Genomic DNA, 15,457 nt, shown 5'->3' on the forward strand with positions numbered 1-15,457 from the left:
ATTTAATAGCCTAGCATATTCACCTTTGTTCATATTTTTTAGTGTTTATCTTTATGATGGATAGCTAGAAGGGTATGCTTATTTAAATTTTGGATAGAAACTAAAACAACCAAACCCATTGCCATTAAGTCAATTCTGACTCACAGGAACCTTACAGGACAGAGTAGAAGTGCCCCACAGAGTTCGAGGAGCAGCTAATGAGTTCAAACTGCCAACCTTTGGTTAGCAGTGAAATGTGTAACCACTGCACCCCAGGGCTCTGCCAAATTACTTTCCAAAAGGCAGTACAGTTTATAGTTAAATGATATTTGAGAGTGTTCATTTCTGCACATATTTTTCAACAATGGTTATTATCAGCCTTTTATACGTTATGACTCAATGATAGCTAAAACTTATTATTATTTTAGTTAAGCCATATATTTTAGTTTACTTTTACAGTTAAGCATCTTTTCATATGCTTATTAAGTATTTGTACTAATTTCTTCTTCTGTGGATTGTCTTCACCTGTACATTGTGGATATTTCCATTGGGTTTTCTGTCTTTATTGATCTGTAGTGATCTTTACATTTTATAGATATTAATGCTTAATTCTTGTTTATCACATGGTTTGATACGCCGTGTATATCATATTTTCTCTCAAGTTTGTAGCTTCCTTTTCTACTTTGTTCACAGTGTATATTACATGCCCAAGTTTAGACTGGACAAAGCTACTTCTGTTTGTATTTCCTTTATGACTTCTGCCTTTCGTGTCTTGTTTAGAAAGGGCTTTCCACTCCAAGATTATCAAAAAAATCTCCTGTATTTTCTTCTAGAACATTTATGTCTTATACATTATTTAAGTTTAAATGTAGAAGTTAGTTTTTTTGTACAGGGGGTAGAAATCAAACATTGTTTTATTCCTAAAAACAGGTTTAGCAGAAGTTCTTTTCTCAGTAGTCTATACTCTGCTCACTAATTTGATGCACTACCTTCTCAATATGTTAAATTCCTAAATATACGTGAGTGTGTATGTTTTTGAACTCTATTCTGTAAAATTTACACTTATGTCTTATTTTACAGTAACACTGTGTCACTTTAATTGCTTCAGATACATTGGGCTTTTACATATCTGATAACACAATGTCCCCCTTATTTTTTTAAAAAATATTCTTGAGTTTTGGCATATTCTTTGTTTTAGTTGAATCTAGAAATATCATGTTAGGTTCCTTAGACATTACTATTGGCATTTTGGCTATCATTACTTTGAAATTATACATTTCTTGGGGAGAATTGAAAATTTTTAACATACTGAGGCTTCCTATTCTTTAACATGGCATTTTTTTAGTGTATGTAAATAAATAAGTCAGTAAAGTTTTAGATTTTTCTGACCTAGGTCTAAGGCACATCTAAGGTTTATTTCAGGGTATTTTAATAGTATTTGATGCTACTGAGAAAGTAAATATAATCAATTTTTCTTATTTTTTTTCTAAAGCTTTTTCTGGAAGACAGGAAAGTCATTTGGTCATAATGTGTACTTATTTATAATACTCTGCTGATTGATTTTCCAATTTGTTATTTAGTATTTTACATCTATCTTCATGTTAAGATATGTTTTCACATAATTGGGTATGTGGTAATTTTGGTGGTCACCATGTTTATACAATAGATAGTTGCCATGTTTATCTCTGCTAATCAATAGTCTCTATAATTTTTATTCATTCATCAAATATTTATTGAGTTCCTGGCCTCCCATGGGCCAGACATTGATTTAGATTCTGACGATACAGAGGTATAGGAATAATTTGCATCTTATTAGTGGGGTATCTCTTTCTCACAAAACACATTGCAACTGTTGCTTTTTAAGGGATGAATCGTTAACTGACTTCAGTATCTTTTATTATTGTTGGCAAAACCATGTTTTCCACATTTAAAAATTTGTTAGTTTTTTTATATTGTCCTAGAACATTACTCATTCCACTAGGTTTTAAAATTCATTTATGTAAATTTTGTGCAATTAAAAAAATGTTAATCTGTATAGCTTTCTCTTTTGGTATGGTGTAGTGTTTTTTTTTTTTTTTTTTAGTGGTTAAGAGCTCAGGGAGAGTTTGAAGCCACCAGCTGCTCCTTGGAAACCCTATGGGGCAATTCTACTCTGTCCTATAAGGTCACTACGAGTTGGAATCGACTCAACGGCACAACAACAATAACTAATGTGTATGCGTCTATGTGTTTTCTTTTTTGTCTTGTTCAAACTTTTCATGTATTTGTCTCTAGGCCATTGTTTTATTTTTTAAAAAGAGCTTTTTGTTTTATTGATTATTTCCATAGTATTCTTTTGAAATGATGGAGGGTGGGAAGAGGTATTCTAGTTTTTTGACTCTATATATTTTCCTTTTTTTATAGTGTTTTTTGGTTGGATTGTTAATTCATATATTTATCTTCTTTCTGTTTGCAAATATATGAAATTATAGTTATAATTTTGTTCTTACTACTTTGCTTACTGTCCATGAATTTTGATATATACTACTTTCGCTGCGATTTTATAAAAATATTTTAAGCTTGGATTTAAGGACTTCTTAAAACCAAGAGTTATTTAAAAGATATTTTGAAATTTCTTAATGGATGGTTTGCTTTGGCTACTTTTCACTACTAATTGACACCGTGGCTGCAACAATGTGCTCAAGCAGAACAATGACTGTGAGGATGGCACAGGACCAGGCAGTGGTTGGTTCTATTGTACGCAGGGTCAGTATGAGTCGGAACTGACTCAACAACACCTAACAACTTCTGATGACATAGCATAAATTCTGTGCTTTGGAATTTATTACAATTTTCTCTGTGACCTAAAAAATGTGTAATTTTTGTGAAACATGCACAGGTATTTGAAAAGAATATCACTTTCTTTTTTCACAGGTCTGCTGTTTTGTATGTGCATTAGTTCAAGCTGATTTACTGTGTTATTCAGATTCTCTATACCTTTGCTTATATTTTGTTTATAAGATTTGCTTGTTTCTGACACCTGAATTTGTCATTTATTTTTTCTTGTAATTCTAATGTGTCTTACTTTAGATGTTTTGAAGCTATATTGTTAGCTACATAAGTCTCCGTGGTTGTTACATCTTCTGGTCAGATGGTACCTTTTACCAATAAAAAAAAATAGCTCCTGATAAAAGAGATGCCGTTGATGCTATTTGATCTGTTATTAACGTTATCACAAGTGCTTCTTCTCTGAGCATTTGCCTAGTTTAAATTTTCCTATCATTTTATTTATTTATTTAATTTGTATTTCAACCTGGTTCACCATTTTTATTTAAATGGATAAATATTCAAGTTACGTGAAACTTCTCACTTCAAGTTAGCTCATTCTCTTTATTAGACAAGAGAAATATTCCAACAGATAGACTGACTCATTTTTCCTTAGCATTTCTGGCCCAATTAACAGAATCTCACAAACATTAAAAAAAGAGTTTAAGTGTATTATGAAAATTTTATGCCAATAAATTTGGCAATATAAATGACATTGGCAAATTTCAGATGATGCACTCAAGCATACACTAATTTGTTAAAGTCTAGAAAACATAAAATATTGTTTTAGAATTTCTAACCCAAATCACAAGAGTGAAATGTTTATTTTTAGTTATTTTTGAGGTAAAGTTCATATACAGTAGAATGCACAAATCTTAATTGTACCATTTAATGAGGTTTTTTTTTTTCAAATACACACACCCAAGGTACGCACAACTCTATATTTCCTCCACCCCAGAAAGTTCCCTCGTACTCCTTCCCTGCCAAATCGCCCACTGCCCCCCAACCCACTGCTTTCAGAGGCTACCGATTTCCTTTCCATTAATTTTTTTAACCATAGATTAATTTTGCATGCTCTAGAATTTAACTAAATGGAATCATACAGTACGTTTTCTTTGAGCCTGGCATATTTTCCTCAGAATAGTATGAGTGAAATTCTACGTTGTTAGGTATCAGTAGTTTGTATTTAATTGCTAAAATGTATTCCCCTGGCTATTTTGAATAAAGCTGTTAAGAACATTCTTGTACGAGTTTTTTAGTGTTTAAATATGTTGTAATTTCTCTTGGATAAATACCTAGAAGAGGAACTGCTAGTCAAATGGGAGGTGTATGTTTATAGAAATTGTCAAACAATTTTCCAAAGTGGTTGCACAATTTCACATTTTACAATAACATATGAGATTCAGTTGCTTCATGCCCTAGCTGATGTTTTGTGTTGTCAGTCTCTTAAATGGTAGCCATTCCAGTGGGTGAAGAGTGTTATATCATTAAGGTTTTAATTTGTCTTTCCCTGATTACTAATGACATTGAATACTTTGTATGTGCTTATTGGCTATTCATGTATCTCCTGTCTTGAAGTATCTACTTCAAGTCTTTTGTCAGATACATGTGTGACTATTTCCTCCTTGTCTGTAGTTTGCCTCTTTGTTTTCTTCAAATTGTCTTTTGACGTGTGGAAGTTCTTCGCATTGATGGAGTCTAATCTATCAATATTTTTCTTTTATGGTTACTGTTTTATGTGTCTTTTTAATATATCTTTATCTACGCCAAATCATGAAGGTATTCTCTAGAAGCTCAAATTTAATCATTATGTACGAAGTCAGGTAGAGATGATGGTTTTTCTTCTTGCCATATTGACACCCCATTATCCCAGCACCACTTGTTGAAAGAATTTTTTTCCTCCATTGAATTACTTTGCCACCTTAGTTGATATTCAGCTGATTATATAAATACATGTCCTAGTCAGAGTTTTTTAGTCATCTAGTGCTGCCATAACAGAAATACCACAAGTGGATGGCTTTAACAAAGAGCAATTTATTTTCTCACAGTCTCACAGTCTAGTAGGTTACAAGTCCAAGTTCAGGGCATCGGCTCCAGAGGAAGGCTTTCTCTCTCCATGGGCTCGGGAGGAAGGTCCTTGTCCTCAATCTTTCCCTGGTCAATGATCTACTCAGGTGCAAGGTCCCCATGTCCAAAGGCTGTGCTCTGCTCTTGGTGCTGCTTTCTTGGTGGTGTGAGGTCCCCAACTCTCTGCTTGCTTCTTTTTCTTTTCTCTCTTGAGAGATTAAAGGTGGTGCAGACCATACCCTAGGGAAATTCCCTTTACATTGGATCAGGGAGGTGACCTGAGTAAGGGTACTGTTACAATCCCACCCTAATCCTCTCAACATAAAATTATGATCACAAGATAGACGACAACCACACAGAACTGGGAATCTTGGCCTAACCAATTTAATACACACATATCTGGGAGGACATAATTCAATCCATGACAGTATGAGCCTATTTCTGTGCTTTATTATGGCAAATTGTTCTATTTGTCTATCCTTAGGCAGAAACTATACTATCTTTATTATGTAGCTTTATAGTAAATTTTGAAATCAGGTTTTGTAATCAATCCAGTTTTGTTCTTCTTTTTCAAGTTTGCTATGGTCAATCTTATATACTTATATTCTTAATACATATATAATTTCTTTTGCCTTTAATCTTACAGACTGCACTCATTTCCTGGTTACTTAGGTCAGCAACTTTTCTCCCACCACCTATAGTGATGTTGTTTCATGCATTTGTAATGCAGTTAGATTGTTCCGTCACATTTGGCATTCCATCCTGGGATCCTCTGACTTCCAAAATGATTTTTAGTATTTGGATACATCAGGGTTAATTCTTTGTGTTGTAGAGGTCTATGGTTTATGACAAATGCATAGTATCATAAGTCCACCATTACAGTGTTATAGAGAATGGCCTAAAAATCCCGTGCTTCACCTGTTCAAACTTCCTACCTCCAGACCACTCACAACCATGATCTTTTTATCATCTTTGTAGTTTTTCCTTTTCCAGAATGTCATATTATCTGGATTAGACAGTATGTAGCCTTTTCAGACTGACTTCTTTCATTTAGCAACATGTATTTAAGACTTACCTGTGTCCATTTCCTTTTGTGGTGTGATAGCTAATTTTTTTTTTTTTTAAATCACTGAATATACCACAATTTGTTTATCCAGTTACCTATTGAAGGACATTTTGGTTGCTTCCAATTTCTGGCAATCATGAATAAAGCTGGTATAAATATTCACATGGAGGTTTTGGGGTGGATATGCTTTCAGATCAGCTGAGTAAATACCTAGGAGCATGTCTGCCAGGTTGTATGCTAAGACAATATTTACTTTGGCAGAAATTCTCAATCTGTCTTCCAAAGTGGCTGTACCATTTTCATTTCCACAGCCAATGATTGAGAGTTTCTGTTCCTCTATATCCTAGCCAACAACTCCTTTTGTCAGTTTTTTTTTCTTTTTTCAGCAATTCTAAGAGTTGTGTAGTAATTCATTGTTTTTTTTTTTTAATTTGCAATTCCCTAATGACAAATGACGACTGGTAAATTTTCATATGCTTATTTGCCAACTTTGTACCTTTTTTTGTGTGGGATCTGCTCAGATCTTTCCCCCATTTTGTGATGGGATTGTTTGTCTTCTACTTGTTGACTTTTAGGAGTTCTTTGTATATTTTGTATGTGAATCTTTTATCAGATATGTGTTTTGCAAGTATTCTCTTCCAGTTACGGCTTGTCTTTTGATTCTCTGAACAGTGTCTTTCATGGAACAGAAATTTTTAGTTTCGACAAAGTCCAATTTCAATTTTTTCTTTCTGGATTGTGCTTTTGGTGATTTGTCAAAAACTCATCACCAAACCCAAGTTCATGTGCATTTTCTCTTAGAAATTTTATGTAATTTACATTTAGGTCTGTGATTCATTTTAAGTTAATTTTCATGAAATAATAATTAGCATATAGGGATTTATCAGACCTTCTAAACGAAGGCAACTTATACTTATAAAATAGTAAATTAAAAGATACTTTGAGATCATTTTGTTTAAATTATATCATAGATGGGGGAAATGAGGCTCAGGGAACTAGAAAGAAATGCTCATATTTGCACAACTAATTCCTGGTGGAATTGAAATTCATTCTCTGTCTAGTAACGTTTCTTCTACCTTTCTCAATTCTTGAGGGCTTATTATCATTAATTCTCATAGAATATGAATTGTATCAATTTGCCCTGGGTTTTATGCTGTTGATATTTGATATGATGTTCAAATGCTTGTCATCCTATTTATTGAAGTGTGTATTAAATTCTTGTAATTAAAAATGCGATAGTGGAAGATTCCTGGAGGGGGCAGAGGAAATTATTTCAGAGAAGCTTGTGGATCCCGTGATAAACATGTTCATTTTCTTCAGCAGGATCATTTCCCAGGTCATACCAAGCAGATGAACCCAGCCAACCATTCCCAAGTGACAGGTTTTGTACTTCTGGGGCTCTCTCAGATATGGGAGTTCCGGTTTCTCTTCTTCATTGTCTTCTCTGCTGTGTACCTTATGACGGTAACTGGAAATCTCCTTGTTGTGGCTACAGTAACCTCTAACTCACGCCTGCACACAACCATGTACTTTCTTTTAGGCAATCTTTCTTTCCTGGATGCCTGCTATTCTTCTATCACAGCACCTAGGATGTTGGCTGACCTGCTCTCGGGCAATCCCACAATTTCCTTTGGTGGCTGTCTGACCCAGCTCTTCTTTTTCCATTTCATTGGTGGCATCAAGATCTTCCTGCTAACTGTCATGGCATATGACCGCTATGTCGCCATTTCTCAGCCCCTGCGCTACACGCTTATTATGAATAAAACTGTCTGTGGGGTCCTCATGGCAGCCTCCTGGGTAGGGGGTTTCATCCATTCCGCTGTACAGGTTGCACTGACTACCCAACTGCCATTCTGTGGGCCTGACAAACTGGACAACTTTTATTGTGATGTGCCCCAGCTGATCAAATTGGCCTGCACAGATACCTTTGTCTTAGAGCTTCTGATGGTGTCTAACAATGGCCTGGTGACTTTGTTGTGCTTTCTGGTGCTGCTGGGATCTTACACAGGACTGCTAGTCATGCTCCGAAACCACTCACGGGAAGGCCGCAGCAAGGCCCTGTCCACTTGTGCCTCCCACATTTCTGTGGTGATCTTAATCTTTGTGCCTTGCATCTATATCTATGCAAGGCCATTTCGGGCCTTGCCAACGGATAAGGCAGTCTCTGTGCTGTACACAATGGTCACCCCCATGCTGAATCCTGCCATTTATACCCTGAGAAACAAGGAAGTGATCATAGCCATGAAGAAGCTGTGGAGGAGCCAAAAGTTCTGCCTTGGTTCCCCAGAGCATTGACCCTGTAAATTGGCAAAGACAGGAACCCTGAAAGATGTGTCAGGGTAATAACCTGCTTAGGTGAGCCCATGTGGTAGCTAAAACTATTCACCCACTGCTTCTTGATTGTTCTTTACCTTGATTGTTCTTTACCTTGTCTTGGCGATCTGAACTCTTAGCCAAGTTAGAGCCTAGGATGAATACCCTAGAACTGCTCTCAAGTTCCTTCTAGAGAAAAATCCTCAAGTGCTGTGTGTAAGTGAAGATTGGTTCAGGGGCACGTTCACAGATAAGTACAACATTGGCCCTGCCAAGCAAGCTCCAGTTGCAGTATGCATGAAGATGTTGAATTTGTTGTTTCTTTCCTCATACCAGTTCTTAGATACAAAATACATTTGAGGAAGTCAAAACATTTGTAAACTTTTTGGATATAGGAGAGACCCTGACGTTAAATAGGTATAGGACCCCGAGTCCTGATTTGAAGAGGCAGAGTGAATTCGCAGTCAATGAAGAAGATGGCAACTACCTCGGAAAAGTTACTTTCTTTGCCATGATTTCATAATATTATCATCATCACCACTACCATCACTGTCATCAGGAAATTAACATTTGTTAAGAACTTACTTAATGACAGGCATAATGCCAAGTATTTACATTTATACTGCATTTGAACTCTACCAACGTTCTTATGAGGTAAGTATCACCCCCATTTTTAAGGTGAGTCAGTTATGGGTTGCCAGTTGCTGTCGCGTTGACTCCAACTCATGGCGACCCCATGTGTGCAGAATAGAACTGCTCCATAGGGTTTTCAAGTCTGTGATCTTTCAGAAGCAGATTGCCAGGTTTTTCTCCTGAGGCACCTCTGCGTGGATTCAAACTGCCAAATTTTGGGTAGTAGTCTAGCTCTTTGTTGTTTATGCCACCCAGGGAATCCAACTGTGGATTAGAGGTATTGAATGACTTACTCAAAGTTCTGTAATCCAGCACAGGTCTCTATAACTTTGTAGACAGTATCTAAAACTCCATGTAATCTTGTTGTTGTTGCTGCGTGCTATTGAGTTGATTTGGACTTGAAAAGACCCTATATGACAGAGTAGAATTGCCCTGTTGGGTTTCCTAGGTTGGAATCTTTATGGGATAGGAGCCCTGGTGTCACAGTGGTTAAAAAGCTTGGCTACTAACTGAAAGGTTGACAGTTTGAACCCACCACTAGCTCTGCAGGGAAGGAAGTGGCAGAATGCTTCTGTAATGACTTACAACCTTGGAAACCCTATGGGACAGTTCTACTTCGTGCTACGGGGTCACTACGAGTCGGAATTGACTCAAAGGCAATGGGCGTTTGGTTTTGGTAATCTTTATGGGAGCGGATCCCCAGGTCTTTTCTCCCATGGATCCGTTGGTGGGTTCAAATTGCCAACTGTTGGGTAGCAATCAAGCTCTTAACCAATGTGCAACCAGGGCTCCTTAACTCTTTAGAGTCTATGCTAGCTAAGCTGACATAGTGAATGCATTTTGAATTATTTTAAATTAGTCTGGGCCATGTGTGGTTGGAAGAGGCAGGCAGTCTGTATTCTGGAGTACGTGAAATTGGTTTATAGTTTGGGAATGGGGTTAGAGAATCGAAAGGGAATTGTATTGAGGGGTCTGAAGCCCACCAGACTTGTCGTTGAGATATTTTTCTGTCCCCTTGCTCAGAAATTTAGCCTTTAAATTTGTCTATCTTCGGCTATCTTCATGACTATGCAAAGTCACAGTTGCCTGCTTTGATGGTCCCTCATCTTCTACTCCCTTAGTAGGATGTGATAACAGATAATACATAAGTATCCCCAAGAGCTCTGGTGCAGATTAAGAGGCAGTGAAGAACTGGTCATGGCCCTCTTATCTATTATCACTCTGCTCCTCTCCACTATTTTAATCCTTCTTGATTCAGATTCCTTCATCTCCTATTACCAAGTTAATCAGCTGGTTTCTCACCTTTGACACATCTGTACATATTTATCCTCACCTCAATACCTAAGAATCAATTTTAAAATAAGAAGGTTTAGTTTATTTAACTTGATTGCTATAATTAATTAATGATATGCTTCATAGATATGGAATGGGAAAACATGACATTCAAGAAAACGTATCTGCCATCTAAGTATTAAACCACTATCATCGTTTATATTTTAGTAAATAAATTACCGTAAGAGAAGTTCCTTCCTACTATAATAACCACCTGAGAGGAAGTGTTTCAAATACAGGGACTAGAACATGGATCAGACTCCAAAGACGATGGGCACTGAGTTCGGGAGAGTGGAATTGGGATACTGAAGGAGGAAAGAGGAGAATATAGAGCAAACCCTTGAGCTATTTAAGAAGAGATTTTACTTTACGGGAAAGAGAATTTTGGAATCAGAAGACCCAAATCAGAGTTTTCTTTTCGTGCAATTTAGCGTAACAGTAAAAGTGTAGTTCTTTTCCCAGTATACCATGAAATTGGCAGTGTTTCATTCTGTTATGCATAGGGTCGCTATGAGTCAGAACCAACTTATTGGCACCTAAAAAACAACAATATGAACTTGTAGCAGGGTAACATACTTGCTTATACAGTCATATGTGCATATAAAATGTCGATTCTTTAGTTTTCAATAACTGAAATGATCTTCCTCACAACCTACTCTCACCTAGGCTATGCAACAGGTTCGTAATTGATCTAAAATCCATACTTTCCTTCCTCCAGTCAGTTGTCCCTACAGTGCCACTCTTTGCTTAAAACCTTTAAAATGTTTTTCATTGCCTTTTAAAAAGAACAAAAGGTCCATATAAACATTATAGATGTGGTCCTGTCTGGTCTGGCCTATGTCCACCGTCTCTAACCCCATTCTTCCCTTCTTTTCTATACTTTGCCTGGTTAACTCTTGCTTAATCTCAAGGCTCAGTTTAAAGGTTCCTTCTTCAGAGGTGTGCTTCCTAATCTCTAATCTAAAGTAGTTCCTCCTGTCTTTATCACAAAATTCAACTCTTTCCTTTAAAATGTTGATTACAAATTACAGCTACATACCTATTTGTGTATGTAGTTGATTTTTGTCTGCTACCCCTACTATACTATGTTGTTGTTGTTAGGTGCTGTTGAGTCAATTCTGACTCATAGCTACCCTATACACAAAAGAACGAAACACTGCCTGGTCCTGTGTAATTCTCATGATCATTTTTATGCTTGAGCCCACTGTTGCAGACATTGTGTTAATCCGTCCCACTGAGGGCCTTCCTCTTTTACAATGACACTCTACTTTACCAAGCATGATGTCCTTCTCAAGGGACTGGTCCCTCCTCATAACACGTCTGAAGTGTGTGAGACGAAGTCTCTCCATCTTCACTTCTAAGGAGCATTTACTATGCTATGAATTCTATAATATATGAATCATATCTACCTTGTTGAATACTGTATACTTAAGGCCTAGCACCAGCATATAGGCAGGGCTTTGAAATAAGAGAGGTGCCTACAGGGAAACATTTAAGGAGACACTCACTCTTATGTTTGTACAAGAATCAGCCTTGCATTTGCATGACCCTGAGATTGAGCGCTTCCTTAAAATTTGAATCCTAGTCACTCATTGACTTACTGTAGTCCCGGTCCTGACTAGTACAATGTCTAAAACATATTAAAAAAATCAAACCAAACCCATTGCTGTTGAGCCAATTCCAACTTATGGCGACCCTATAGGACAAAGTAGAACTGCTCATAGAGTTTTCAAAGAGTACCTGGTGGATTCAAACTGCTGACCTTTTAGTTAGCAATCATAGCTCTTAATCACTATGCCACCAAGGTTTCCTAAAACATATTAGGTATTTAATAATATTTTTTAAAGTAATGGTTAAATGATTGTTCCTATATTTAGAGTCGAGGTAGAATTTAATGATTTGGAAATTAGAGATATCCAAATATTTTATTGGTCTCATCATTCTTCCCCTATAAGATTCCTATGAGAGCTGCTATTCTTATCTATAAAGAACAATAAAAAATCAGAATTGAAGAAACATTTATTGCTGTAGCCAGAATTTGATTTTGCAATAGAGACGTTCTGGTTAATCTTGTTTGTAATACTCAATAATGGAAAGCCTCCGAGGGCCTTCAAAGCTCTGAATCTTAATCTCCCTATCTTAGTGCCCTCTGACTGGCTGGTACAGGAGACTGCAGTAGTAACAAGTAAGTGTGCTTAAAGCACATAAGAGGAAGATGAGCAGCAGCTTCCCTGCATTGAGGTCACATGAGATTCAGAGATTCTGAGATCCTGGTCCAAAGGAAATGTGTTCTAACCAGGATTGTGTAATTTGATCAGCTGGATCAGCTTTCTCTGTGGGAAGGTGGAGGCACAATGAAGACTGTAGGGAGGAAAACAAAGGCTAACTTTGTCTTTTATATTCATGAAGACTGATCTTTAATTATCTGAGGAAAATGTACGGTATTGTCTGAGTGATATGAACTTCAAATATATTTTTAAATGCCAAACAAATTTTAATCTCCCAACCTAATTGGAACATTTTCTTTTCCTTGTTGACTTCATAGCCTCCTACCAGCAGTGGGCCGGTGCCACCACAAGGCATCTATCAGGGCCTGCTTCACCTTATTGTTGCGGAGAGTGAAGATAAATGGGTTCAGGAGGGGGGTGATGATGCAGCACAGGACAGAGACCCCTTTGTTGAGCAGCATGGACTGGGCCTCTGACATGCGGACGTAGAGGAAGATGGAGCTGCCATAGACGATGATCACCACTGTAAGATGTGAGGTGCAAGTGGAGAAGGCTTTCCTCCGTTCAGCAGCTGTGGGGGCCCTGAGAACAGTGGCCAGAATGCAGACATAGGAAACTGAAGTCACTGCCAGAGAGCCCAGTAACACCAACGTAGAGAGCACAAAAGCCACCAGCTCCAGCAGGTGGGTGTCCCCACAGGAGAGCCTCAGCAAGGGCCAACTGTCACAAAAGAAGTGGTCAATGCAATTGGGGCCACAGAAAGGTAGGCTGGCCATGAGAATGGTGGGGAAAAGGACCCAGAGAAATCCAGCTAGCCAGGAGGCCAGCACCAGTCGGGAACAGACATGACCACTCATCAGGGTCTGGTAGTGAAGTGGTCGGCAGATCGCCAGGTAACGATCCAGAGACATGACAGCTAAGAGGAAGAAGTCAGTGGTGCCTAGGAGGAAGTAGAGGTAGGACTGTGTGATGCAGCTCACAAATGAAATGGTGTGATCACCTGTGACGATGACGACAAGCATCTTGGGAACCACAACAGACACGAGCAACAGTTCCAGGAAGGACAGGTTTTGCAGGAAGAAGTACATCTGTGTGTGCAGGCGTCGGTCAACCCAGCTGAGTACAATAATTAGCAGGTTGCCTGTGGCTGTTACAACGTAGGCCACCGTCAACCCCAGGAACAACAGGAACTGTAGGATGTAGCTGCTGGGGAAACCCAGAAGGACAAACCCTGTCACCTGAGTCCAATTTTCAGGGTTCATCTCCAGTCACCTGCAGGGGAAAAGAAACAGAAATTTGTGGCCAAACTATAGCCAATCATCATTTAATCAACCAATAAACCTATTATGGAGCACTTAGCACTTTCTTATATCCTTGGAATATGTTGATCTGTATCTGCCTTCAAAACTTACCATGAAATAAACAAATTATGCTAGCAAACAGAAAAGCAATAATAACATGGATGATATAGAACACCAATCATGTATTAGGGAATTTATATGCAATATTCCGTCTTGCAGCCACCCTTAAAGGTAGATATTATTGTTCTCATCTGTAGACAAGGAAAGAATGACTGAGGAAATTTAAATAACTTTCTTATGATCAAATAAGGGGTAAGTGGCAGAGGCAGGATTTAATACCAAGCCTTTGTGGCTCCAAAACACATACTGCTTTTGCTGCTTCACTCAAGCTGAGTATCACATGAGTAGTGAGGCTCAGAGGAATCTGTAGGAATGAGAAGGTAAGAGAAGATCTTACAGAATAAATACACCTTGAAGAAAGTCTTATCAAGTATTTGTGGGCCATTCAATGTCCTGGCTTAACATAAAATGACAGAATAAACAATCTGGGCTTCTGGTGTCTGCAGAAATTTTATTTTCTTTAATCAGCCAGAGAGCCACACGGGAAATGGACTATGCAAAGCCCCAGTCTTGGCATTTTTTTTTTTTAACTGAGATTTCTATAGATTACAAGAAACCCCTCTGCCTAGTGCATCACTTATTTGTCTTCTCTCATCCTTGACTCTCTCTGCATTATAATGGCATAAGATGACGAGGCAGAGGGAATATTATCAAAGGATGTAACAACTTGCCTTTTCAACTTTTCCATTAATTTGGAGATCTTCTTTTAGAGCTTTTATCATTGTAAGAAATACATTCATAAGTTTTGAAGCATTGAGTTTCACTAGACATCTTCGGTCTAGGATCCAGTTCTTATATTCAGCACCAAATACTCAGAATTGCACAGATCCTGACTATAAATTGGGGTAAATGGTGGAAAAAATAAGGCAAAGAGAATGCAAATTAGCTACAGTAATCAAAAGAGAGAGGTGCTGGCTTAAAGTATAGATGTATAGACCAATAGAATATAAAAGACAATCCAGAAATAAACCCATACATCTATGGAAATTTGATTTTGACAAGCATGCTAAGACACTTCAATGGGGAAAGAATAGCCTCATCAAAAAATGGCGCCAGGACAACTGAATTCCTGTATGCAAATGAGTGAAGTTGGACTCATACCTCACACTATATATGGAACTTAACTCAAAATGGATCAGTGACCTAATATACGAACTAAAACCATAACACTCTTAGAAAAGCATAGGAATAAACCTTCAAGACCTTTTTTTTTTTTTTGACCACAATTTCTTACATATGATACCATAAAATAGCAACAAAACAAAAATAGATAAATTGGATTTCATCAAAATGAAATACTTCTGTGCATCAAAAGACTTTCAAGAAAGTGAAGAGACAACCTAGAGGATGGGAGGAAATATTTGGCAACCATATATCAGATAAGAGTTTATTATCCAGAATATATAAAGAACTACAACTCAACAACAAAAAGCAAATAACCTAATTAAGAATGGCCAATGAACTTGAATAGACATTTAGATAGAGAAGATATACAAATGGCCAATAAACACATGAAAAGATGATCAGGATCATTAATCATTAGGGAAATGCAAAACAAATCTGCAATAAGTTCCATGAGTAACTTCATCTGGCTGACTCTCATATTACTCCCG

At 37.5% G+C, this 15,457-nt stretch overlaps 2 protein-coding genes across 2 annotated transcripts; one reads left to right on the forward strand and one right to left on the reverse strand.

The window, feature by feature from the left end:
- Positions 1 to 7,267: 7,267 nt before the first annotated feature.
- LOC126060968 (olfactory receptor 4D5) lies at positions 7,268 to 8,212 on the forward strand. Its single transcript, XM_049857364.1, has one exon. The coding sequence runs from the start codon at positions 7,268 to 7,270 to the stop codon at positions 8,210 to 8,212; it is 945 nt and encodes a 314-aa protein (XP_049713321.1).
- Positions 8,213 to 12,734: 4,522 nt separating this feature from the next.
- Positions 12,735 to 13,685, reverse strand: LOC126060987 (olfactory receptor 6T1). Its single transcript, XM_049857387.1, has one exon. The coding sequence runs from the start codon at positions 13,683 to 13,685 to the stop codon at positions 12,735 to 12,737; it is 951 nt and encodes a 316-aa protein (XP_049713344.1).
- Between the last annotated feature and the right edge of the window lie 1,772 nt (positions 13,686 to 15,457).

This window comes from Elephas maximus, chromosome 17 (assembly GCF_024166365.1).
Source record: "Elephas maximus indicus isolate mEleMax1 chromosome 17, mEleMax1 primary haplotype, whole genome shotgun sequence".
Lineage (NCBI taxonomy): Eukaryota > Metazoa > Chordata > Mammalia > Proboscidea > Elephantidae > Elephas > Elephas maximus.

What these genes read in the sequence shown, in the direction of transcription:
- LOC126060968 (XM_049857364.1), top strand. Translation starts at nt 7,268, where the DNA reads ATGAACCCAGCCAACCATTCCCAAGTGACAGGTTTTGTACTTCTGGGG.
- LOC126060987 (XM_049857387.1), bottom strand. Translation starts at nt 13,685, where the DNA reads ATGAACCCTGAAAATTGGACTCAGGTGACAGGGTTTGTCCTTCTGGGT.